General features: G+C 39.5%; 1 protein-coding gene across 1 annotated transcript; it reads left to right on the top strand.

The window, feature by feature from the left end:
- Positions 1-11421: 11421 nt before the first annotated feature.
- On the top strand, positions 11422-25253 carry valopa (vertebrate ancient long opsin a). The gene is made up of 5 exons (XM_080869188.1): positions 11422-11977; positions 14129-14339; positions 18132-18249; positions 18900-19133; positions 24857-25253. The coding sequence occupies exons 1-5, from the start codon at positions 11614-11616 to the stop codon at positions 25100-25102; spliced, it is 1173 nt and encodes a 390-aa protein (XP_080725314.1). The 5' UTR covers positions 11422-11613; the 3' UTR covers positions 25103-25253.
- Positions 25254-27246: the final 1993 nt, after the last annotated feature.

Raw genomic sequence — 27246 nt, forward strand, 5'->3', positions numbered from 1 at the left:
ATGATACATGTGGTTGCACTCACTTGTTCACCACACCTGATGTTGATGAGCTGAAAGGTAGGGTGAGCATGAGGGGAAACTTTCTGTTGACCACAGCTTGAGTCATTTTGACCACAACCTGATGTATAGTTTAATGCACTAATTGATGCCATAGTCAGATGTTGTAGTTTGGCATGGTGTACTGTTTTGCGAGTTGCATTCATGCAGTCTGTGCATTTGTGTCATGTTTGATCCCATGTACTGATTTGTATAGTGGACACTACAATGTGGAATAAAAGGAGCAAATAGTACAGAAGTGCATCTCATGTGTTTATTGTTGTGCGTCATCAGCGTCCTCATGTTTAGGCTGCCGAGGCCGTTGGTTGGAGGAGCCGCAACAACCTCCCTGAGTTCTGGAGAATAGAAGGCCACTTTCTCTTCAGTTATCTGGTGATTGCTCAGGGCTTCACTATGATCTTGCTCTGATATGATTAAGAAGTTGGCCTAAAGTGGGTTTACATGGATTTTGTTATTACAGTCTAAAATTTGGAGGTAAAATAACTCAAGAGGATGCTGATTCAATTTTGGGGATCGCCATCGTATATCCTATCCTATCTGCTTTTTACTTCTGAGGGGTAAAAGCTGGGTCAAGGGCCCAGGACCAAGACAAGGTCTCTGTAGGCTCTTAATAAGGCCTTCACAGCTTCCCATGTTTTAACCAGTAAAGACTGGTGATAATTTTCAATCTGGAGTAGAAAAACAACTTTTTGTACCTTTTATTGAAGGGAAAACCTTTAAAACATCTGAACAAAAACCAAAAAAAAAAAAACAGAATTTAGATGATAAAATAATTTTTAAGCACTTACTTTTCATAAAAAAAAAAATCAAACAACATTTATCAACAGTAATTATCCCATTAAGTTTGTTGCATGGTGTTCTATAACTGTGTTAAACAATTTTAAACACAAATAGGAAATGGAAGTAAACATCAAACTGTCAGAGAGTACACAACCACAAACATCTACTAGTTCTAGGTGGTGACAGGAGTTTGGTTAGGAAAACTTATTTGGTGCTTTTCCACCCCGTGGTGCAAAAACAAACTATTTGGATCACAATGGCAATGCTGGAACAGCCATGTAGGAAAAAGGTAGCACGGCTTGGCACTGGCTGTCAGCTAAAAAGCAAACAGAGTAACAAAGTTAATCAATATGATTTAAGCTTATAACTTAATCAATGTTGCATTTGCTCTCCATTTGCCCAGCCCAGTATGTCCAGTATACATGCAAACTCCTCCAAAGCTGCTTAGAAAAGAAACCCGCTACATGACCTAAATGTTAGATGGAGACATGATGATATGATAAATGCACAAAAACGTACCAAGCAGCAGCACACATGCAAGCATATGGACATTTTCCCGAGGGTGATGACAGCAAGAATAAATTTCTGCCGAGTCTTTGAGGTTATATGATCTATAAGGTCACCAAAAAGCACACATTACTCATGGTACAGTTTTTTCTTTCATCATTTTATTATCTTTTGTGGATTTTTCTCACATCATCAATCTTTCGGGGACTGTATTTTTAGCTATTACTGAAGTCTGTTAGCAAGTCTTTGCTTTTTAAGAGAGAAAAGAGAGGCTGCCGCCCTTTCTGCCATTTTTGTTTGCTTTTGAAATTCACTGAATTAAAAAAAGATTACTTGTAATTCCTGTATAGTGCATTTATATCCCAATAAATTAAATGTGAACACATTCAATTTTGGGGATCGCCATGGTATACCCTATCCTATCTGCTTTTTACTTCTGAGGGGTAAAAGCTGGGTCACAGTCGTGTTAATTCTGAGAGCAATTGTTGATTTAGTTGAAACCACAGTCTTCTGACTAAAACATCATTTAGTTTTAGTCTAATTTTAGTCAACTAAATATCATAAGATAACAGGAGACTAAAGCTAAATTTTAATTAGTTCACTACAATACGAAGTGTAAAAGTTTGTTGCACACGGTTTATATTCCTTGACATCAAACATCAAATGTATCCATACTTTTTAATCCAGTCTTCCTCCCAGGCATCGACATTTCGTGTGTTTTCATGAGGACCGTTTTTATTAGTCTATGAAAGTGTTGATTAATTAATAATTAATTAATTTCATATTAGTTTTCGTTCACATGAATTTGTTTTTATTTAGTTATCATTTTGTTTTCCTAAGAAGAAAAGTTTGATGAAACTATGATGAAAATGAGTAGCGAACGACATTAAGACTGAACATAATGTTTCCAAATGGAATCATTTCCTGAAACAACTTTTTTATTTTTGCTTTCTGTGTTCAACTTGCTTGATCACTATATTTATGTCACCTTCTTTAAACTAGGTATGGGAGCAGAAGGAGAAAACCACCAGTAAGCTAGCAAAGCTTTAATTTTTGCTTACAATATTCTAACCTCTGTCGTTTGCCTCTACAAAGACATCATTTGCTTTAGAGATTACCGATATGGTCTGCTGCATTACTGTGTGCTGCAGCCCATCCACAAAGGTACCAACTTTATCATATTTATTTATATTGATACCAGTGCAGTATAGACTCATACAAAGTGTTTGGAAGGAAAAACATCTGTACTTCTTTAAGTTGCTTGAAGACGTTTCACCTCTCATCCGAAAGGCTTCTGCAGTTGTTGAGCGTGTAATTCCCTGCTTCCTGACATGTATTGTTTTTACATTGGGGTGTTAAATAGTCACTGTGCCCCGTTACCTGCCAGCAGGCGTGACTGCCTAAACATGAGGCCAAGAGCATTTTCCATTTTATGCCCACTTTCTTCTCTTTCATCTTTGCAGACACGATTATTTTTAACCTCTGGGTGGTCTTGGGTCGATTTGTGCCATTTTTCATTGTTCATTTACACGCCATTTGCACTGTGTTAAATGGAATATAGCGAAAGTCTGCAAAAAAAAGTTCGGTCACATTTACTGTTAAAATTTCAGTATGACTTCCGGAAATTAGCTTCAGTGGCTAAGCTACAGACAAACTTACACTATTGGTCCTAGTGGTCGATTTGTGCCCCATTGAAACCCATTATAAACGCTATTTTTCACGGCAAAAAAATTACGGTCAAATCGATCGTGATCGGTTATGTTTCCGTTTCCGTTTGCAGTACTGGCCTTAGAGTTGTAATTTTTTTATTTGTCCACCGGGTGGCGCCCTTGCCCCACATTTGACCCCGGGCTGGAAAACAGCGGGCTGCTTAAACAGACCTGCGGGAAACGAAGCCTCATTTCCGGCGTGCAGCAGCGGCTTCGCCCGCTGATCGGGCGGGACCATTTTCGGCCCCTAGGACCGTTTGAGGGTGCTTTTTTTTTTTTAATCAACAGGAAATGACGTATTTGTTGTGACGTGGTACCGGACGTGTGTGTTGGAAAAAGGGGTCCGACGCAACATGCCCCGGTCATCGTCGGGAGTTAACCCGGGAGGATGCACTGATTTCGGCCTAGAGGAGGAGCATTTGCCGCCTGGAGACCATTTTCTGGTCCTGAAAAAAAAAAAAAAAGGCGATCGAAATGAAGGTTGGTGCCAATCTTTAGTCCATCTAAAGGCCTAATTATAATAACAATCAAATATTACTTCAAATGTTTTTTTTTTTAAATATTTCGTTTTGTTTTGGGGGGCTAAAAAAAACGGTGCGCTCATGTAATTAAACTGCGATTAAAAGGGTTAAAATCCGTGAAATGTAATTAAAACTTGACATGAATATTTCAAGGAGAAGTAGGTCTAAAAGATTGGCTAATTTAAAGTGGAAAAAAATATTAATATATAAATTTTTTACAGCGCTTTTTAGGGCGTGGTCGATTTGTGGCTCTAAGCCCGATAGTGTATGCATTTTTCTAGGACCCCCCAGAGGTTAAACTCAATCACACATCCTACTGGGTCAGATGTTTTGGCTCTATAATTGTTGGTGTCTCTGAAGAGGCGAGTCTTGACTAAACAAAGTAATTTTTCAATTTTTAGTTGAACTTCCGAAGGCTGACTCAAAGGCAAGAACACCAAAATTAATTTATCAGAAAAGTTGTCTACAGCATTGCATTGGACAAAGACTACTCTGTCCAATGCAAAACCTTAACAATTATCTGGTTAAGACTTGTGTCAAAAAATTAGTTTATAGGACTGCATTCTTGGAAAAATGGAGGCATGTCAGGAGTCTTTCAATCATGGCTCCTAAGGATTCATTTGTTTGATAGTGTAGTGTGACTTCTGTTAGAGAGTCATATGTCAAAGCGCTTGACCAACATGCTATGTGGCACATGGGAATTAATACGACTAAATAACCTCCTCTTTATCGCCAATAAAACCTGACTATGTGTCAAACATCAAAAGAATCTAATATGTTTACGAGTTATGTAACACCAAGTAGTAATAAATCTATGAACAAAAGAGACCAGTGATAAGTTTATTGGTATCCATCTTCTCATTTTGTTCACAGTTACTGGCATCACTTGTTTACCTATAATTTTCATGCGCTATGAAAGCCTTGTTGAAAGAAGCTTTGTTATCACTTTACTATGTCTCTCTCTGTACGACTGCCAGAAACCTCAACAGCACTGAAATCAAAGCCACATTGTTCCGTGAAGCAATAAAGTGGTTTTTATTGTGCAAATCTGATCTGAAGGCTCACTATAAAAACTGCAATTTTCTGCAGCAGTCGCTGTCTTTTATGAATTCTGTAATTCATATCGGATACCATACAGAAAAGGGAAGAGCTGGTATTTTTCATAACAAATTAGCCCAAAATGCATTAGGATGTTGAACAATATATCGAGGTTTCCTGAATCCAAGCTCAAGGTTTCTAATAAAGATGTATTAGGAAACACTAAAGCTAAGACTCGCTAAAACAGATGACCACATCTCATGCTTTGAGTCCTGTGATACTCTCATAGCCAGCATGTACTGAGTATTCATTTTGGGTGATATGAAGACCACCGATTTGGTTCAAAGCCAGACTTCAGATACCAGTAACAAACCTTTTCTTTCAGCCTGTGAATGTATGGAACGTGGTCACACTGCTGTTTCGCTGTTCACTAGTCTTCACCTCAAAACAGGTGTCTGTGAAAAGAAAAGGGAATGGTGATTGAGAGAAAATAAGGAATGCTATTAAGGGGAACTAATGCAAATGTGTATGCAAAATCCAGAATTAAGGGGGGCACTAAGAAGTGACTGTATGATGTGATTACTCACCTGTTCTCTCCAAGGTGTTTGGGCAAATGCTTCCACTGGGGTCCAGACACCATTTAAAGGTTCCGGGAGCGACTGTGGGTTAAGAGAGTGTGGTGAATCTTGTTGTGCTTGGGTTTCTGGGTTTTTATAATATTGGGTTTGGTGTAAAATTAAAGTGTGAAATATTTATTAATATAAAAACGTGAAGTGTATTTCTGTATTTTTTTATTCAAATTGATATATTGTATACTGTGGTGGAAGGTTGGGATTTAAGAATTTACCTGAGAGTGGAAGAATGGTTTAGTCTGTGACAGCTGAACATATTCAAGGCTGCCAGTTGTCATTAGAGAGGGTGGATTGTGCTGTGAAGAAGCTCGACGAGTGAATTGTTTGTAAGGAGAGCTGTATGGCAAATAAATACTTTTTGTTCCACTACACTTGCCTTGGTCCATCTCACTGTGTTTCCAGCTGCTAAGGGCCGCCCTGTTACAGGGACTCTCAAGGGAATATCAGTGGTACTAAAGGTAGCTGTAGATAATGTTATATCTGTGAGATGATTATGAGTATTTTTTTGTCTAATGGTTAAATTTTTATTTGTGAAGAAGTTCATGAATTCATTACTAGCTAACGTTAAAGGAATGGTCGGCTCAACAGAGCTCTGACTTTTTGTCAGCCTGGCTACAGAGAAACCTGGGGTTGTTCTTGTTTTCTTCAATCAGTGATGAACAGTAAGATGTTCTAGCTTTATGTAGGGCGTTCTTATAAAGCAGCAAACTATTTCTCCAGGCTAAATGATGAAATTCTAAATTTGTGATACGCCATTTCCTCTCCAGTTTACGAGTTATTAACTTGTAAGCTGGAGATCATTAACAAGATAATCGACCTCTATTTGTGTAGCGTTCAGGTAGCTGCTCTGCTCTGTGTTGGCACAGGCCATTGAAGATGATAACTATGGGTGGATTATATTCTGAAACTTAGTTACAGCACTTTCAGAAAGACATCTACTGTGATGAAATCTGCTTCCCACTGCTCTGCAGTCAACTAAATTTAAATATTATTAGGAAATGATCAGACAGGAGAGGGTTTTCATGAAACACTGTTAAATGTTCAGTTTCTATGCCATATGATAAAATAAGATCTAGAGCATTAATTAATGGCACCACTCTGTGTTAACTAATAAACAGAGTGGTTTATCACACAAAGAGAGTGGAAAGAGGTGATTGAAGATGAAACATTCACTGCTTCATGAGCAGCCTAGGATTTGGTGTGCAGGCCTAATGATTAGGCTCTATCTAAATGGAAAGATTTAAGCTTACTCTTAAAAATAGAGAGGGTGTTCATCTGCTGAATCCAAACTGGGAGCTTACATGTTCCACAGAGGAGGGGCCTGAAAACTGAAGCGTCTGTGTCCCATTCTAAGTTTAAATATCCTGTGAACCACAAGGAAACCAGCAGTCTGAGAGTGAAGAGCTCTACTGGGGTGATACAGCACTATGAGGGAGAAATATGCTCTCTCTGTCTAGTCCCTGTCAGTACTCTCACCGCAGCATTTTGGATTAACTGAGCTTTTGGAACAAGCTGATAATAATAAACTACAAAGTCCAACCTAAAAGTAATAAATGCATGAACTAGTTTTTCAGCATCAATTTCAGAAAGGCTGTTTCTATTTTTAGAGATATTGAACAAGTGCAAGAATGCAGTCCTACATATTTGTTTTATATTGCCATCGAAACAAAAGTGAAAAAGTGCATCAGTCATGAAGTTAAATCCAAAAACAGGTATGTGTCATGACTCTCTATTTATTTAGTTCTTGTTCGGTTGTAAAACTTTTATTACCACCATAGTTATAACTGCTCATAGATGCTTTCGATGTGACAATGCAGTGAAATGAACCTTGACTGTCAGCATCTGCCACCTACACAGATTTTCTAAGTCTGTGTATGATCTCAAATGTTTGACGTGGACGCTCCTGGAACGGAATGAAACTGTTAGTGAAAGATAAAATGTTTTCTTTACACGGCTTTGGTGTTTACTGCATACATCCACATGCTACGAAATCAAAGTACACAAAAATGCCTTTTTATTTTTTTTGGCCCAACTTCTGATAACCAGACAGTTGCGTGAGAGAACTTTAAAATACACCAACTATGCTTGTTGAATACACAATTCTTAAAAGCAGTGCGTGGGTTTTTCATGGATGTGTGTTATATATAGTCTAGTATTCAAATTCAGATCAAACATTTCAGATGAGACTTAAACGGTGAGTCGACTGTAGATTTAAAAAGCTGCAGAGAATTCACTGGTTTTAGAATTGTTTGGTAAATTCTTCTACAATAAGCCTGAATAGTATAAAACGTGTTGTCTGCACACTGCCAAGTGATCTAGAGTACAGGCAGTAGAATAACGTAGGTTATTTTAGGACCCTTTTACCCCATGCTCACGAGAAACAGCCGTACATCAAATCCAGTCAATATTTTAAAAATGAATGCTTTTGTGATGCCTTTGAATTTGATGAGATCCTAATAAGGAAAGCCTGTTTTATGTGCTTTTAAGTTGTTCAGATGTGCACTGTCGCATAGTTGGTGTCAGTCATATCAGGCAGAAATGTACAAAAGCACAAACTGCACCATCAAAATAAACAAATATAATACACTCACTCATGATCCAGAAATTTCTTATAAGGGGTTATAGAAATCAACTGCAGCCACCCTACAGCTGCAAAATATTTCAAAAGTTTTTAGAACCTGCAATTATCTCTTTGAACAAACATGTGATTTATACATTTTTTTGAACATTTAAAATATTAAATGACAGTCCCACACTCCTACAAAGTCAGACATCGTTAACATTTCCACATTGCAATAGAAAACTAGTTGAATTTCACAGTATTATCAGTAAAAGTATGTAGAAAACTTTTTTAAATGTCTTTTTTTTTGTCACAAAAATGAATAAAATTCTATTATCATTCTATTTATGCAACTTTCATGCTGGAGCAAATATGACAAGTTGTACCACAACAAACCCCATCAGGAGACTGTCCTGTCCAAATAGAACAAAATTCTCATGTTTCCAGATGGTACTCTGATTATAACACAGGAAATCGTTGTGGTGAACGTGTGCAGATATTTTTTTCATCTCAAGAAAATTTTATTTTTGGAATATTTTCTGTTCAGTCGTCTCCATTATTTTTTTAGCACATTGAAATCTGAAGCTCTGTTTGAACATGAATATCTCAAAAACTATTAAAGATAAAACCATGACAATTTCAAATATATATGTTTCACAGTATTATATATGTTCAAACTTTGTAGCATAAAATTTTTATGCAAATCGGATTCAGCCAAGCAGAAGTCCTGTGTTGGTTTGAAATGAAATGACCTATTTATTGGTCCTACCCTTCTCCCTGTCTGTTGCACTGAACATAAAAGAGCACCCTGACCCTCACATGTATCCCTCATCTAAACTTTGCATAATTTTTCTTGTTTACTTAGGTATCTTTCTCTAAATAGCCTGATTGCGTGCCTTGTCCTATTCTGTAAGTTGGGTATTTTTTTTAAAGGAAATAAAGTACAAAAAAACATGTAAATAAAGAAACCTAATTTTCCCAGCTATGTGTTTTCATTTCTCAAAAAACTTAAAACATAAACAGCTTATTGGATCACTAACTAAGCAAGAAAGAAATCTGTGAATGAGCTTCTCCCATTTTCAGCCATTTCCACACCATCATAGAGTGCCATTATGCCATTATAGAGTGACCATCTAACTTTTCCAGTTCTGTCCTGGTGATTCCCCCCACCACCCTTGGGCTTGGACTCCTATCCGGTGCCACAGAAGACTGGTACACATGTAACAGAGCCAAGACATGAATTTGTGCTGTCAGTTGCCTAAAAAGGAGAAACATCAGTGCTGGAAAAAAATAAGCATGAGCCAGAGGAATGTTACATGTCATCCTGCTGTCATACTGATTATATCATTGACATTTACACCACTGAATTACACTGATAGGTTCGTAGGTGTTCATGCAGAAGTATATGTCAGGTGCAATAGAAAATCACTGCTGGAGCTAAATGATGTTGTATTTGAAGAAACTGTGGAAAGCATTTTAGCAAAAGATGAACTAAGTGAATCTGATCTTTTGCCTCTCTTGAGCAAAAGCACAAGGTTGAGCTCGGCAGTGGAGCTTTAAAACACCTGCCAAACAAAAGCAGTCATACAGAGGTCTGGACAGTTAGAGCAGGCAATAAATCCTCATTTACGTGATGGTCACTGAGGTGTGACAAGCTGGCTTTCACAAGAGGGAACTAGATCAAAGACTGGGCTGAGATGGAGACAGCGGGAAGGTGATTCACCTCAGAGGAAAAAGTTCTGTGCAGGCTTGACCTTCAGGTTCTGGCTCTAAGTTAACATGAAAGTGGAACCTGAAATATAGATGACATGTTTGTTTGACTGGGAATGAATTTGGAGCTAATCTTTAACTCCTAATCCTTTTGAAACTCTTGATCCTTTTGAACCTTCATGCCGTGCCTCGGACTGAATTGTATCATCACTGAATTACACAAACTTAAAGTCAGGAGCAGTTTTATTTAGCGCTGCATGCACCTTTCTTGTGGTGTTATTTTCTATAACCTTTGAGCAACTAATAATGTCTCACACTGTGTAGGAATTATATATGAGGCGGTTTCTCTGTATGCACAGCTTTCAATAGCGCTGGATGTTTGACTTTCTTGCTTGAAAGAAAATGTTTTGGATAGCTGCAGTTAAGTTACACAGGCAGTCTTCTCAGTAAGAAATTCTCCTCTTACCCCTAAACAGCCAATATGATGTAAAAATGCTCTTGAAGAGACACTTTCCACTAAGTAACAGTGAAGCTGTTTCTAACTAATCATTTAGAATACACAACCTTCACTAAGCCTCTAATTTTTTAAAAGAGCTTTAAAAATCCTCTGAGACAAGTTTGTACTTTAGCCTCTCGTCTGATGAGAGATTCAAACTGCAAAGCCTGATGTGCAATTTTCATACATTTCATAAATGTATGAAAACAACTCTGACCTGCTGGAGCAGGGACACCGGTTCTCTCCAGTGGCACTAACTGTTGAACGGTCCATCCAATGCATGTTCACTTAGTTTGAGATTTCAAATGTGTATGTCAGTGCTTGTTCCTGTGGCTGGATATATAAAAATATTAAGGTGGTGGCACTTTACATTCAGAGGTAAAGACCTGATCACCTTCACGCAGTGGTCTTAATGTTATTGCTGACTGGCATACAGTCAATCAGCCTTCTGATTTCTTTAAAAAGCAGTGGTTTATCAGCATAAGTACAACCTTCCTTGCTTTCAGACTGTTCTCTGCACAAGCATTTTCCCTCAGATTATAAAGGGTGGTTTGGAGCATAACAGGCTGTCTTGTAAAATGTTCGCCTTTATAAGATTAATGGATGACTGGGTTGGTAATTATCCAGGTGTGTTCCAGTTTGACACCATCATGTTGTGTGACTTGAACTTTTAATTGCATATTTACTTATAACAGAGAGCTTTGTTGTGATCAATGTGCAGCACACACGAATTTTTAAATTTGTGTGCCATAAATGATGGATTCCTGTAGATGTGAGTAAAGACTAATTATCCAGGTTAATTTAACACTTATCGCTCAAGGACTTCAATATGCATGTGAATTTTAGAGAGTTTAAAGGTGAACGTTTATAGTTAATTTAGACGAATACATCAGGTCCATTGCGACCAATCACTCCGCTGCGGTGCCTAATTATGCATCACTAATAAATTGCGCACTGAAAAGGCGAAAATCACCAGATCTCTACGTGTCCTTTCGAAATGCACCTAAAATAGCCACAGATTAGATGTAGCCTATTAATCATGCATGGTAGTAATTACTGGCTCGTGTGTAAAAGTGTTGGATGGCAGCTATGCGCTCCCGGGTTCATCCGGAGTACGCGCCAAGCCTGGAGACTGGATCAGTGTCCGGAGCTTGAACAGAAGCGCGCACGGAGAGGGCGTCCTGGAGGACAGCAGCGATGCCGGAGCCGCCTATATAAGAGCCGCCAAGATGCCCCCGATCATTCGTCCACTCGCGCTTTTTCAAGACATCTCCCCTGACCGCAGCGCACAGCTCGCGCTCTGCTCCGCTCTCACATGCAGACTGACACTTTCCAGCAGCGGCGCACAATCACGCCCAAGCGCGTTTAGTGGATTTCTCCGTCCTGCGCTTCGCCATGCGCGGCGGCCAGCGCGGATTTCAACATCTGAACTTTTGGAAAGAGGAGTCCCGGAGCGCACAGCGTGCTCAGCTCAAGCGGCGCGTTTCCAAGTGACTGCAGAGCGCGCCTGTCTGGCACAGACTCCACGTTAAGTTGTGAGTATGAGAAGAGGAGACCGAGGTTAGGGTTAGCGAGCAGCCAGCGGACTCTCCGGACACGGACAATGGAAACCTTCAGCGTGTCAGTGAACGGCGTGTCCTACACCGTGGCACCTGAACTCTCCACCCCCGATGATCCCTTTAACGGACCCATCAAGAACATCGCGCCCTGGAACTTCACCATCCTGGCCGTTCTCATGTTTGTGGTCAGCTCGCTGTCTTTAACCGAAAATTTCCTGGTCATGTTTGTCACTTTCAAGTTCAAACAACTGAGGCAGCCCCTGAATTACATTATAGTTAATCTGGCCATCGCCGACTTTCTAGTCTCCCTCACCGGTGGAGTAATAAGTTTCCTGACTAACGCCAGGGGTTATTTCTTCCTCGGGAAGTGGGCTTGCGTCCTGGAGGGCTTTGCAGTTACTTTTTTCGGTAGGTTAACACTTTCCCCCATCCTGTTACTGTAATGGCAGAGATGAATGAAGCTCCACGTTCCATAGCTGTAGCTGTCAGAGTGGCTCCTTTTACTGCAAAAAAGAGCTGCTGTGCGTGCGAGTAAAACAACTCCACGTGGTGTTATTCGACTTTGTCACTAAACGCTTGTTAATAAATTAGGGCATCTAGAAGCCATGTCAAATAAAGAATCAATCCCTCTAACTGACAGAACATTCCAGCCTCAGGAACTTTGCTTGCTTTCCTTGGACAAGATTCAAACGATGAAAGCACTACTTTCTTACAGTGACAGGAGAAATGTTGAAATAATAAATGCATTCTGGCATCCATCAATGTGTAGACTGATTTTAAATGTTTATTTATTTAAACAGCTCAAGACTAATATTTAAAAATCCATTCTATCTGACACACACCCTTTAAACCTCAGTTGTAACCAAGACACCAAAAGCACAAGGATCGGGATGATAGACATTTCTGGCCAAAGTAAAACTATAACTCCAAAATCAATGTCAGTCTCACTGTTAACTTGAAGTTTGATTCTTTTGAGGGCTGTTTTATAAACTGTGCATTATGTTTAAACTGAACCTGGATAGTATTTGCTTCCTGCTGCTGTGTGAGTCCAGAGTGTAAAGCAGTATTTAAAGCGATCCTGGTACAGAAGCCTTCTCACACACTTTTGTACATGACTTGCTTTAAGTAGGTTACCAGCGCTGTGACCACCAATAACCAAGTAGGTGGGTTGGAATGGCATGCAGAGGTTCCCATGCTGTGTGGGATCATGGGCATCTGGTGAGACACCTGCAGTACATAAAGTCTGAATACTTAATCATTTTATGCAAAGCCTTATTAGATTTGTGACATGGTTTCAGAGAGGAATGGCACATGAAGTAAAAGGATGATTTTGTCTAAGTCTGTAAAACTGACAGTCTGTCAACAGGAAATATTAATTTATAATGAATTTATATTTTCATGCAACTTAATGAGAATATTATCAAATTACTGTCACGTGTGGTGCTTTAATGAGCCAGCTTATTGCAGTACTGTATATGCTCTTTACCAGAACTGCATTATGCAGTGCATTAGTTGATGGCATCTGTACCCAGAGCTTACACACAGACAGTGATGTTAAATAACTCCAGAAATCAATGTATTGATCTCTATTTGCTCCATGATTATAACGTGTTGTGTGGGCTATTTGTGGGGACAAATTGCTGTAATGCGCTGCATTGCAACCCTGTCGCGTACAGTTATTACTGAATAACAAACAAATGACTTGTGTGGCCATGTGCTGGAAGGCTGAACAGATTTTGATCCTAAGCTGCAAAGTCTAGATGATAACTGAAGAAGCTGCGCTGATACATGATCAATAACCCGCTGAAGTGAAGCGCACATCTTCCATAGGCTCATGGTGAAAAGCCACTCAAATGTTTTTGCTTTAACAGCACTTTTAAGTGATTAACTGCAGTGTCATTGCTATTATTCATGTGTGCGTGTAAAAGGGTGTGGGTAAATATGAAAGTCATTACATTAGGTGAGCTTCTCCCCTCGAACAGGGTGGATGCTCCAATTAATATTCTACTCAGGGGGAGAATGTTTTCTGTTTGTGTCTATTTTTAGGTCTTTGTACTGCCCCTGTGCTGTACAGATAAATACATTAAATCTTAATGGGTAAAAACTGAATTCTTCTAGAAAAACCCTCCTTTGATGTTCAGTTATCAGAACTTTAAAAGCTATAAAACCACCGTCGGGAGTAATGGTATGAATGTATTTGGGAACCTATATACCAGAGGCTTTTGTTTAAATGTGTGATAATTGAACACCTTCGTTTATGCCCCTGTCTTTAGTTCTCCCCAGTGACACTAGCAGAAATACACATGAAGAATCTCACTGTGGAGAGATAAGCAATTAGCTCTTCTATGAGAGAGACTTATTACCACAATTAAATACTGCCTTTTTAAAACAAAGCTCATTAGGGGATAACCTAATGTACCCATCTCAAATCATTAAACTATATCAGCACCAGGGCAGCTGCTTTTACCCAGACCTCGTGCAAATCTGGGATGTTGCTGTGTATCACTGGTAAATGTCCCACTTGGCTCAACCACATTGACCTCCTGCTGTTTCCCTAAGGGATCGTGGCCCTCTGGTCCCTGGCTGTCCTGTCCTTTGAAAGGTTCTTTGTGATCTGCCGACCTCTGGGTAACATCCGACTGCAAGCAAAGCACGCGATCCTGGGTCTTGTGTTCGTTTGGTCCTTCTCCTTCATCTGGACCTTCCCTCCAGTGCTGGGATGGAACAGATACACTGTAAGCAAGATTGGGACCACCTGTGAGCCCGACTGGTGAGAAATGAGCACTTCTCACACACAAATCCCATTTAGAAAAAAAGCCAAACTTATTTCCTCAATACCCAAAAAGTATTTCAATGCTAGAGGTTTTTGCTTTGGGGCAAATAACCCTGTTGTATACTTAAGAAAGCAGGGTTTGATTGACCTTAACAGAAAATTATGATTTGAGTTGAACTTTAATTCTTAAGACCGTTTTTCCTTACTCACATCATGCACCAATTCAAAATCAATGGCTGTATTTGGTTAAATATAAACAACTGTTGGTTTGTGAATCATTTTTTTTGACCACTTGGTGGCGTCATAAGAAACTCTCAAACCATAGCATGCAATCCAAAATAGTGATGTCGCTGGTTGGAGCATGAAACCTCCACATTAGTGTTTAGGTTGCTATGATGATATTTGTTTTTCTTTTAATCCAGAATTGACCATTTTTTAATGAGATGGTAGAGTGCTAAGCTAATTGTTAGTGCTAATAAGTTTACTTGGTTAGCAAGTATTATGCCTTAGCTTTATGAATGCAAAAAAACAAATAAACCAAGAAACAAACAATATAGTTTTTGCTCTGTTTTGGTTCTGAGGGAAATATCTTGAGATGTAAATGAATATGTGACTGTTTGGTGTTGGGCAGATAAGGTGTAGCGTGTTTCTCCAAACTGAATGAAGTTCAGTGTGGTACTGAGGCAGTTGGTCATTTAACCCAAGCAAGTTTACAAGGGCTATAATACTCAAAGACAATGATGAAGGGTCATTGAATGTGAGTATGTCCCTAAGATTGTCTTTACATGTACTTAAGTCACCTGATGAGGTGCAACATGTTGATGGCAGAATTTAAATGAATTAATGTTACTGGATTTTAGGTGTTTATGAACCTCACTGGTTCAACGTTAACCTTAAACAATGTGTTTTACATAGAAACGGAGCAGCCATTCTTCCCTCAACCCTGTCACTCAGCTCTATGTCGCTCTTTCAGCCATGTTAGCTTGCTGTGTCCTAATTTTTGTTATAAAAAAAAAAGAGGTCTCCTCTAACCTCGGCCCTCAGGGCGTCATCTGGGTAGTGCTATTTAGCTGCTTTGATCAAAGGCGTGCAGATATGGGCTGAGAGTTTGCCCGAAGCCCCGTTGGAGAACCACTGCTTAGAAGAAGCGCCAGGAGAACAAATTGTCCACACAATGCAATTAAGACATCACCTTATGGAGATACCAACCACATATATAATCCCCTACATTTCTGGCTGCACACGGTGTGAGCTGTGTCAGAAAATATTTGGTTAACAGCAGGAGCAGGTGTGTGAGCTTCAGTTGCAACATGCACAGCCTGATAAATTTTAAAAGCCTCATTTATGTGCATCTTTTTATATGCATATATGTATATATGCAAATATTCAGTGCTGGAAGCGTTGGCTTTTGAAGGACTCGCATGTTGCCACAGAACTGTCGGCAGGTAGCTGCACCCTGCACGGAGTCTACTAACTTTATCCTACTGACTTTCTTTGAAATCCCCTCTACTGCTCAAGTGTTCTGTAGGATATTTAGTACAAAGATACATGCAGAGGTGGGAGGTTGTCAGCTCAAATCCCTGGGCTTGATCAGAAGATCTGCATGTATGGCACATATTATTCACCCTCTACCATACGCTCATTACAAACTATCATGTATACTGTTTTGGAGGTTTGCCTATTGCTCTGTTTCCTTGTCAACTAGAGACACTAGCATATTGTAAATATGTGAGTACAGCATTGTGCAATGTCATCTACATGTCAAATCATTCAAAACTCTATCACCTTGCAGTACAACATAACATTAAGGAGGATACATTTAAGTTTAGGTAGTTTAAGTAGGATGTGGTTGGAGGTTGAATTTTCATGAGCTTGTTTTCCTTGTTTTTAATATATTTATGCACAATATGGCTACAGCAGAAGCCCAAGTCAGCAGATGATAGCTGATGGTTTCCCAGACTGCATCTTTCTTTCACAAATCTAAATTACACAAATCTCATATATTAGTTTCAAATACTCCATATGTTCCCCTTTTATTATCAGCGACTCAGTCTTCAGCATGGACGATACCAGTGTTGGCTAAATTTATGGAAAGATGATTTTTTTTAGAGAATGCTGAAGTTCTTCTTCCAGGATTCTGGAGCTGTCGCTAACTCACAAGCATTTTTGGTTTCCCACTGCTGCAACTTAAGTTTGTGAATGTGAGAGCTCAAGAACGAAGCAGTGTAGGAGTTTCAAATTGATTGAATGAGAATAACTTGAGAATAAGGTGATGTAAGATGTTGAATTTCATACCATAGGTGCATGAACTATAGGCTGAAGAGTATTTTTTGCATCTGCAGCCGTTATCCAGACAGAGTGGGACACAGGCGGGTCCAAAACTAAGAAAGTTCTGATGGTCACAGGTCAACCTTTTAATTATGTTCATGCTCTCAGCCACATATATTCTCAGTTTAATTTGAATAATCAGAGGTTTGTGTGTCGGTGATCACAGTGTATTTTATAGGAATTAGGGCTTCTTTCTAATAAAATATTTGTTATTTTATTGTTTTTTAAAAACCTGTCACACAAAACATGAAACATGAAAAGTTTATTTTTCCTTCTTCCATTTTCATAGCACACATTTTTTAACAAAAAACCCCAAAACGAGAATGTTTCATTATAGTATATAGTCCAGTTACTTCTGTCTAGCTTCATGCAAAAACTTGGGTGTTTTAAACTTATATTTTATGGTCTGAGCAATAATGTAATGTTTCTGTAACAGATTGGATTGAAATATCATTCTTTCCCAGTGTGAAGCAGCACTACTGTTTCCGACAATGTGAATGAAGAGATTTTCTCTGGCAGGCATGCTGTTGGAGAAAAAGCACACCAGCTGGTGGTGGAAAGCAAGATCCTGAGTTGCTGACATTTTTGAGTTGTCAGCAACAGTGCAGGAATTCACCTGATTAAAAATGACTCTTGGAGGTGATTTCAATGCTGTCTGTTTATATGCAGAAGTGACTAGGTAATTGAATTGTAAGCTAATTTGGCCCACTGAACAGTAGATGGCACTAATGAGGAAAATGTCCTGCCCCTCAGAGGGTTGAATACATGCATATTGCTACAGTTTCAGGATTCCAGTGAGTTGCTGTCACAGGTCCGAGGATTTCTGTACAAATCTACCAATTTCCTACAACTCTTCTGTCCTCTAAACACAACTTCAGTGTTTGATATTTAGCACCATGGATTCCATAAATGAATGAGGTGTGAAATGTTGCATTGCAAATCTCCAACTGAACCACACTTCAAACCCCACCCTCTGGTGTTTTGAGCCACAGAAATTTGTGTCAGCTGTGAAATTACCCTTTTGAACTGAAGCTCAAATGAGGTGCAGAAGTATTTTTTTTAAATTTTGTTTTCTTTGAAAAACCTCAAAATGACATTTTGTTCTGAATTTAGATCGGAATTCAACTCAATTTTATTTATACAGCATCAAATCACAACAACAGTCATCTCAAGATGCTTTATATCGTAAGGTAGACCCTACAATATTACATATATAGAGAAACCCAACAATCATATGACCCTCTATGAGCAAGCACTTTGGCAACAGTGGGAAGGAAAAACGCCCTTTTAACAGGAAGAAACCTCCGGCAGAACCAGGGAAGGGCGGCCATCTGCTGCGACCAGTTGGGGTTGCTGCAGATGGCCTTATTTAGATTTAATTCTCGCAGGGAGTCACAGGTAGACACAGTGACATTAATTTAAAATGGAGTCAAACTTTTTTTTCTGTTCATCTCTGAACAGGTATTCAACCAACATCACAGATCACAGCTACATCCTTACTTTCTTCGTCACCTGTTTCATTTTGCCTCTCGGGGTGATTTTCTTCTGCTATGGGAAGCTCCTACGGAAGCTCAGGAAGGTCAGTTCTTACACACACACACACACACACACACACACACACACACACACACACACACACACACACACACACACACACACACACACACACACACTATCATTTTTACAGTTTTACAAAATTACAGAAACGTTAAGAAGGAGAGCTCAGAAGGAAGGATGACAGAAACCAGACTTCAGCGCTGTACTGATGTCATCATTGTGACTCAGTATATTACTAGTTAAGATGTTTCTTAATTTGGAGCTTTTATTACAGGGAATATCAGGTACTGGATGACTGCTCATTGCAGCTGACAGTACTATTACTCATCTCTCAAATAAGCGTCAGGTTATAATGGCTGTTGTCCACCTACACGGAAATGACTGGATATTACTGATCAGCTGATGGACATGTACAGTTATGTAAAAAAGAAAGTTTTCACACAACTCTGAGAAACTAAGCACAATCTTACGGCTTCTGTAGGAATTCAGAGGGGAAGTAGCAGTCAGATGCCTGTGGTCAATTATTAATTTGATTAGCAGTTATTGTGTGACTGCCTCTATAAAAGTTAAAGTTCTGGCAGTTTGCTGGTCTGGAGCACCAGTGCTGCAATCTTTCCAGGAGCGGACGTCCCAGCAAATGCATGACTGCATACATTTTTATGTTGCTGTCAGGTATCACATGGTCGTCTGGCCACTGCCAGGAAACCAGAGCGCCAAGTGACCCGCATGGTGGTGGTGATGATCGTGGCATTCATGGTGGGTTGGACACCATACGCAGTCTTCTCCATATTGGTCACAGCACATCCAACTATTGAACTGGATCCAAGACTGGCTTCTATCCCAGCCTTCTTCTCCAAGACAGCTGCCGTTTACAATCCAATCATCTATGTTTTCATGAACAAACAGGTAAGTAGACATTTTTAGAGCCACTGCATCATAGTTTCACTTTAGTCACACTAAGTGTTGCTTTACTTTAGTCTGGCCATTCCTTCCTGGAGACACATTACTGCTTGTGTCACATGAAAGCTGTTGAACTATAGAGGTGGGTTTATTCTGTTGTTTTGTAGTGTCGGCCTGTTTCTCAGTGCACGGTGAATGACTGAAGTATAAAATCCACAGTGCACAACTGTCTGCTTAAAAAAAAGGTGTGAGGCTTTCCACTGTAAAACGGCTGCTGCTGACATTTCTTCATGTCATTTACTTAATTTTTTATTTTACTCTGTGCTCTCTTGCTCTGTTCTCAGTGTAAGGGACTAATACCTGGATTTTCACTGCAGCTTTTGAAAGAACTAATAAAGGGAGATTTTTTTGACACATAATGTATAGACTTTAAACACCCATCACCTTGGATGTGTTTTATTCCCTTGATGGCATAAACCATTTTCTATATAAGACACTCGTTCTTTATGCAAAGCATTTAATAAATATTGGTAGTTGATGCTTGCTTCCAAATACCACCATATTTAAAGCACTATTTAAATGTCTTAATTAATTTCTCATTGTCCATGGAACTACAGGGCATTTTATATTTCTTTCATTTCTGAATAGAAAGAAGGGAAGAAGAGATTTAAATAATTATTTATAATAATTAACAGAATGTATATCACTTTCCTGTAACTTTCCCAGTGTACAAAGTGCAATGCAGTGTCATGTCTCCTTTCACGGGTCCCTCATTTGCATATTGTGTAATTGACCATTTTTATTATTTTCTGTTAGGATTATTTACATTGCTGCAGTGAAATATGACCATTAGAATTGACTACATAACATTTTTCATACATGTGCTTGTCAAAGGGCCTAGATCAGACTATTGCCTGTAGTCTGTTGCATGTCGTCCATCTCCATCAGATTGCCCCACTTTGCTGTTTAAGTAGGTCAGCCAGACCCACTGAATGTAAATAACACCTAGCCGGCAGGTCTAAACACCCAACTGCTAATGCTCATAACAATCAAGTGACCTCTACTGCTTGATATTTTTCCCTCTCTGTGTCTCTGTTGGTTACATAACAAGATGAGGTAAAGTAGAGGCTGGAGGTGACTTGATGCATGACTACTGCAATATATCCCTGTAGTTCTAGAGGAAGACCACCTCCAGTTACATTAAACCTCAAAAAGCTAAAAGGTGAAAAAAAACTTTCTACATTCATAGAGCACCATAGCTGTCATGACTGTGTTGTGTGGAAGGCAGGAGGAGGACTCTCAAACGGAAAGGTAAACTCAAAGCCGAAGCTTTACTTGCTGAGAAAACAACAAATACAACAAACTAAACTGGAAACTAGAAACTCAGACTAGAAAACAAGAAAACAAACCAGGAACAGGACCCAGCAACAGACAGAGACAAACACAGGGCTTAAATATACAAGCAGGACAACACGAGGATGGGGGACATCCAGCTGGGACAAATGAGGCCTAACAAGAGAAGGGGAAGCAAAACTAGTTACACTGCACGCAGGACACGGACTATCAAAATAAAACAGGAAGCATGACGTTCATAAAGACGCAGACTAGACACTGAGATGTGGAAATGGACTCGGGAACAGAGGAAACATGAAGCACAGAGACAAGGGAGGCACAGAAATAGAACAGAAAAAACAGAAACCAGGAACTATAAGTGCAATACAAACAGAAAACAGTAATTCAAAGAGTACAAGTTAAACAAAAAACACTGGGGCACTAGACCCAGTGCCATGACAATAGTATAATTGGAATTTATTTCAATTCATGCTTTAAACAGGCTTTACTCTCTCAATGTTAGTTTAATTATTGAGGATCTAAAAAAGCAAAATAACCCCCCCCCCCCCCAAAAAAAAAAAAACCCCCGTCCTAATCTTGACGGTTCTGGAGAGTACTACAATGTACATTTTGTCCACAGGATCTTGATCTCTATTCAGGAAATCAAATTCTTTCATCCAACTCCCTCTGCCATTGACTCAGTTTAGTAAAAATCAAATCAAGAAAGCACAAGTACCAGCTAAAGTACAAGGGAGTACCTTAGCCAGGCATACCGGAGAACTGATAGCTTGCATTTTGAAAGATAAAGTGCATAATTGGAAAGGTGGTCTCTAAGGTAACAGATGACCAGAAGCATGTGATACAGCATATTTACTTTTCTTGTGTAATAATAAGTCCACAGGTACAACTTGGCGAACCAGAAGAGCTGCAAGACCAGAAAGGATTCTTAGACCATAAAAATATAAGAAAACAAAAATGAGTCCAACAGCCAGCAATAAGAAAAAAGAAGGTTTTGTTGAAGTTGCACAGCTCAGTTTAGTTAAAGATTGAATTAATTCACAGTATTTTCAGTTAAAAAGTTCTTATAAATATAAATATGTCCTGCTTGCCCATGACCTCAGTTTGTCACCAGAACAAATTGGTGTAGTCAGAGTTTCAGCTTTCCAAACCTTAGGGTGTTCTTAAACTTTAAAGAAGGTGGAAGTATCTGCTATAAAGAACTAATGTGTTTCAGGCCAATCGTTTTGCCATTAAAGCGATCTTTTATGACCTGTTTCTCTATGTGGGAGTGCTTTAAAGTTACTGTTTTATTGGAGGAAAGCTTTATACAACCATTATATATATAAAAAGCTACAACATATTTTAGGTCACAGGAGGAATCGCTATTGAATGCAGCACTGCCATAACGGCAGCCTTGTGCTTTTTCATGACATCGGAGGATAGCAGAGGTGTTGCTCTCACACTCTGAACAGCACTGCTGCTTTGAGGGGGGCAGTTAGGAGGCTTGCACCATTAAATTAGATAGGTCACCGAGGGTTGGGAATGATTTTTTCTCCTCAAGACTACACAGAGTGGGAAGCGGAAAAAGGGATCAGGGATTTTTAGTGTTGATGGAATGTGAAATCAATGATTGAAATCAATGACTGCTAAAAAATGGCTGTATTCTTAAAGGTAACACTGGTGTCAGTTCCACTGCTGTTGTGTCTTTCTGAGCAGGTGCACGCCTCCCAGCCACCGTCAGAATCAGCTGAATCAGCGTAACAGAACAAGCAGTAGTAACCTAGCTGTAAATGGGTTTTCAATACAGTGAAGCAACATGAAACTTCTGAATTTAAACCTAAACTGCTGTCAAGCTTTTAAATGCCACTGGAGCACATTTGATTCTTGGGTGGATGAGAGGCAGAAGAAGAACCCCAAATTACTGTCATGATTTGCACAAGGCTATTTTTTTTTTTTTACCACAGGATCCCCATGTTCTGTGAGACATCTCCCAAATTATAAGAAGTCCTGAGGAGATACTTGTCCTGCACCTTATGGGCATAAGGTGCAAAAACCTTACATTTTTCAATTCACATCTAGTTGACCGTGCATACAGCTACAGTTTCCCCTTTTTTCTCTGTTACATAACTGTACACATCATGACTGGTTAAATGTCTCCAGGTGAGACAGGAAGAACTCCATCTCTTCTCTCTTCATGGATTTTCCATCTGGCATTTCTTTCTGCAGAACTGCATCTGAGTAATGGTGGCACATTGACAGCTGTCAGCACATCACTAATGAGGAAGCTTTACCTCACCTGCCTCGTCGAGCGCTGACAAGATACCAGCCTGTGTTTATGTTCGTGAGAAATGGAGCCCTCAGACACAAATGCAATCTCTTTAGAGGGGTTCACATAAGTAAACCACTTTAATATTGTGGATACCTTGTAGAGCTGATCTTCTTCATGGTCACCTCTGTACAGTCAAACTTCATGATATACAGTTATAGTCACTCTGGTTCCCTGCTTTGGTCATAGGAACAAGCAGTTTGCTCTTAGCATCAGAATCAGATACTTTTCAGCTCTGTTTTTCTTTGCTTGTTTTCTCTTTTTTCTTTCTCAACAGGTGATCCAGGTGATTGACATATGTATTTTTTGTCTGTTTGTTTTGTTGGTTTTTGCCCTTTATCACTGTCCCTCTTCCCCGCTCTTTTTCTTTCCCTCTTTCTTTCTCCCTTTTCTTTTCCCCAGTCAAGTCTGTCCCGTGTTCAGCAAATGAAAATAAAATAAACAATTAAAGCAAAGGTGAATCAAATAGACCAATACGGCAAGGCTGGGACGGTCCATTTGGTAAAGTAAATCCGTTGGGCATCTTTCTTTGCCTTTAGACAATAATTTTGATGGCAAAAGAACCAAACGGGACAGGCAAAGAAAAAAAAAAATCAGATACTTTTTTAATACCTAAGAAAATTATGGTAAATGGACTGATTCTTAAATAGCGCTTTTCTACTCTCCCGGAGTACTCCAAGCGCTCTATACAACATGCCTCATTCACCCATTCACACCCACTCATACAAGCACTTCTAAACTCAAGTGCAAACTAAACTACATTCACACACATTCATACTCCGATGAATGCATCAGAGAGCAACTTGGGGTTAGTATCTTGCCCAAGGATATTTGGCATGCAGACTGGGGAAGCCAAGGATCGAACCACCAACCTTCCGATTAGTAGCCACAGGTGGTAGAGCAGATCTCTTTAGACCAACTGTCAATAAGAATAGTAACAGACTGAACTAAATTAAACAATTTATTACAAAGTTTACAAATGATAAGAAATACCTTCAATACATATAATTACCTTAATTATAAATATCCAGAATTTAACAGAGATGAAATATATGTGATTGACATTTTACTCTAACCTGTACATATTTGTTATTTCTTATTTTCAGTGTAGCGCATGTGCAAAAAGGTGTAACTATTGCACAGTGTGCATTAGATGGATGAGTTGTACAGGCAGAAATGACTTCCTGTGTCATTCAGTGGTGCATTTGAGTAATCTCACTGAGCGTGCTCCTGTGATTGGCCAGCACGTCATGGAGTGAGTGGGAGGTATTGTCCAGCATTGTCCGTATGTTGGACAACATCCGCCTCTCCGACATCACCTTAGGGGAGTCCAGCTCCATCCCTACAACATTACTGGCTTCGCAGATCAGTTTATTGAGTGCTTTAGTCCTACCAAAGGAAATAAATATAAATGATCTTAGTTGCAGAGATGCATTGACTTGTGATTTTGATTACTGTTTAGATCATTTGTAAGGAACAGGAGAAAAAAAAGAGTCTGCAAAGGCAGTGTGCAATATTGTACATGTGTGCATATAGCCTCAACTAATTTCCATCACCAGTCTAGTTGGTCATAAACATGTATAGCTGATAAAGGAATGTTAAAAAAAACAGCTCTCCCCAGCAAGTTGAGTAATCTGCATTTTGCTCTGGACTATTGCCCTGGATCTGTATATGTAAATACTGCATTAGTTACTGCTGTTCATTGTGTCTGTCAGTGTGGTCCTGTTATTGCTCGTGGGTAGCATTACTTCCAAATGCATGTCTGTCTTGTACCAGATCCAGTCGTGTGAGAGATACTCTGAACACACTGTGTAACAAACACTTTAATAAAATGTTATTTGTATCAAACACACCAGCAATTAACCGTGACATTTGTTCGTTCAGCAGCAAATTCAGAATCAGATAAGTCAAATAACAGAGGTGGTTACAGTAAGTGTGGCTGAAAGTAAACATTAGCGTTTGGCTAGCAGTAGCTAATAAGTTATTTAAACAGGGCATTTCATCATTACATGATATTTCAATGTGAACATGGCATAAGAGGTTCTAATCTGTTATCTTGCTCTGTGTTCAGTTCAGGAAGTGTCTTATCCAGCACTTCACCGGCGTGGGGACGATCCCTGATAGCAACCTGAATCAGACCTCTGATCGACCTGGAATCACTGCCGAGAGTCACACGGGAGAGATGTCAGCCATTGCTACCCACATCCCCGTGGGCAGCACCACGTCACCCAGATCGGACTTCAGATCTGATTCTCCAACCGACTGCGGTTCATTTGCTCAGCTTCCCATTCCAGAGAACAAAGTCTGCCCAATGTAACACTAGGCTTTACCCCGATAGGTGTTCTCTTTCCCTGAGCGTGAATAGACACCCTTCTGTAGACGCCCCACCCTCACCCTGTGTTTCAAGGACAATTAAGGGTTAGCAAAAAGTAAGAAACTTTATGGTCCAGAGTATTCTGGTAGATGTTCAGTTTATTATTGGAAAAAAAAGACTTGGGGGAAAGAACTGTAGAGACTGAACTGCTCAGAGCTTTACCCTGTAGATATCCTATAAATATTTGCTCACCAGTGCTCCTCTGTCCCGTTATTCAAGAATGTCTTGGATGTTCTCTTGACCATCACGGCACAATGGAGGGCACTTGATTCAACGCGATTCATTCATATCCCAATGAAAAAAAAGGGACTGCAAAACCCACAGACCTTGACATCCGTTAGTTGAGGGCTAGCCAGTGTGTTTCAAATATCACAATGCACCCAGCCTTTCATCTTGTCCTCGCCTTCTCCTTTGAAGCCCCATGATGGTGCCTGCAGAGAAAGCGTGTTTTTCTATGCTGTTTCAGTATTTGCTTTGGCAGCAATTTTCATTCATCTCTGTCCGTCAAAAGGACGGAGCAGTCTGCTGAATTTTAATTTTTTTTTTTGTGTCCCGCGTAAACTAGTTTGGGTCAAAGCTTTTATCTTTTTTGAAGATGGTCAAGAGGGCTTAGAGATGCCAGTCTCCCGTTCCCTCTGTTGCAGATATAGGAGGACAGCATATTAATGAGGTGCCAGCAGTGGATCACCACATACATGCACACACTACAGTCCAATGCTTTGATGTAAGCTCTCTATAGGAACTGTGAAGAAATGCATCAATAATTATCACTAGCAAACAAGTGGGTTTGCTAGTTAGCCATGTATAAAAGCAATGAGTATTCCATCACAAGCACAGTTCAGCAGCAATATTGAAGCTAAATACCATCACTTCAGCACTTCAGCAGTAGCTACAAGTAGATGTAGCAATCAGTGTTACAATATGTCTTCTACTTTGTGGTGCATGTTCATTCATTATTACTGGGTATCTGTCAAAAACACCGTCGTATGCTAAGCAGTGATTCACCAGGTATGGTGTTTGTTTACAACGTGTGTTTCAGTCATGTCTGGCCGGGAGTAAAATCCAGCATTTTTAAGCACCAGTGCATCTGTGTCAAGTTAACTGTGACACCAACAACAGACTATTTTAAAGAGAACTGTCAAATTAGCTTCTGTCCTGTCCTGGAGAAGTTTGTCACAGATTTAATCGCTTCAATGACTGTTACTGCTTTGCTGTCAGGTCCAGAAACTTTAGATACGTGTCTTTGGAACCTAAACCTGCATTAATCAATATGTTTTGTGTCAACAGTGAATAAACTATGTGTGTTGTGAAAGGGTTACTGTTCGAAAAAACACTGAAGACCTGTGTTCTTTTTAGCTCGTTTAGCTTGTAGGTTCATTTTGAAAGCAGCAAACTTTCACTGTGGTTCAATTTTAGAAACGGGTTGCAGATTTCAGAAAAGGTCATTTAACCACCTCTATGCTACCTGGGCAGGAATGTGCAAGACTTCTTTATGAAAATTAATAAAGGAGTCTTATACTTCTGCACCTGTGGCATTTTTTATTCATTCCATATTTAGTGATGAGTTGAAAAAATCCTGTAATGGATACAAATTACAGACAATGTGCGTTAAACATGACGTGAAAGAAAAGCAAACAGAACATAACACAGGGGGAAGTTTTGTTCAGATTAGTCCACCCATTAAGAAGAAGACGGGGTACATTCATGCATGCACTACGATCATTATAGCAAAGATTATCTCAGAGAACTTTTCACTAACATCACGCTCATGGATCAGGAATTTTCACGCAAATTTCCCTTGCCTTACATTTCTAATGCTTTAGCTAGTTTAGACCATTTGAGTCAAGTGGAGATGTACACATGTGTATTTAAAAGCCTACTTTTAAACTTGTAATCTGACAAAAAGGAATCTACCAAATACCTCCACAAGTCATCGCTAAGTCACAAGTACTGTCACCAATTTTGGGGCAAGTCAAATATTAAACAGCAATAAGGACCTCATCAAGAAACCTACAGAAGTGTAGTTACAGTAAAAACTAGTTCTGTATCAGCACAAAGGGAAAGCCCACTAAAGAAGCAATGACCTC

This window comes from Rhamphochromis sp. 'chilingali' (assembly GCF_963969265.1).
Source record: "Rhamphochromis sp. 'chilingali' genome assembly, chromosome: 20".
NCBI lineage: Eukaryota > Metazoa > Chordata > Actinopteri > Cichliformes > Cichlidae > Rhamphochromis > Rhamphochromis sp. 'chilingali'.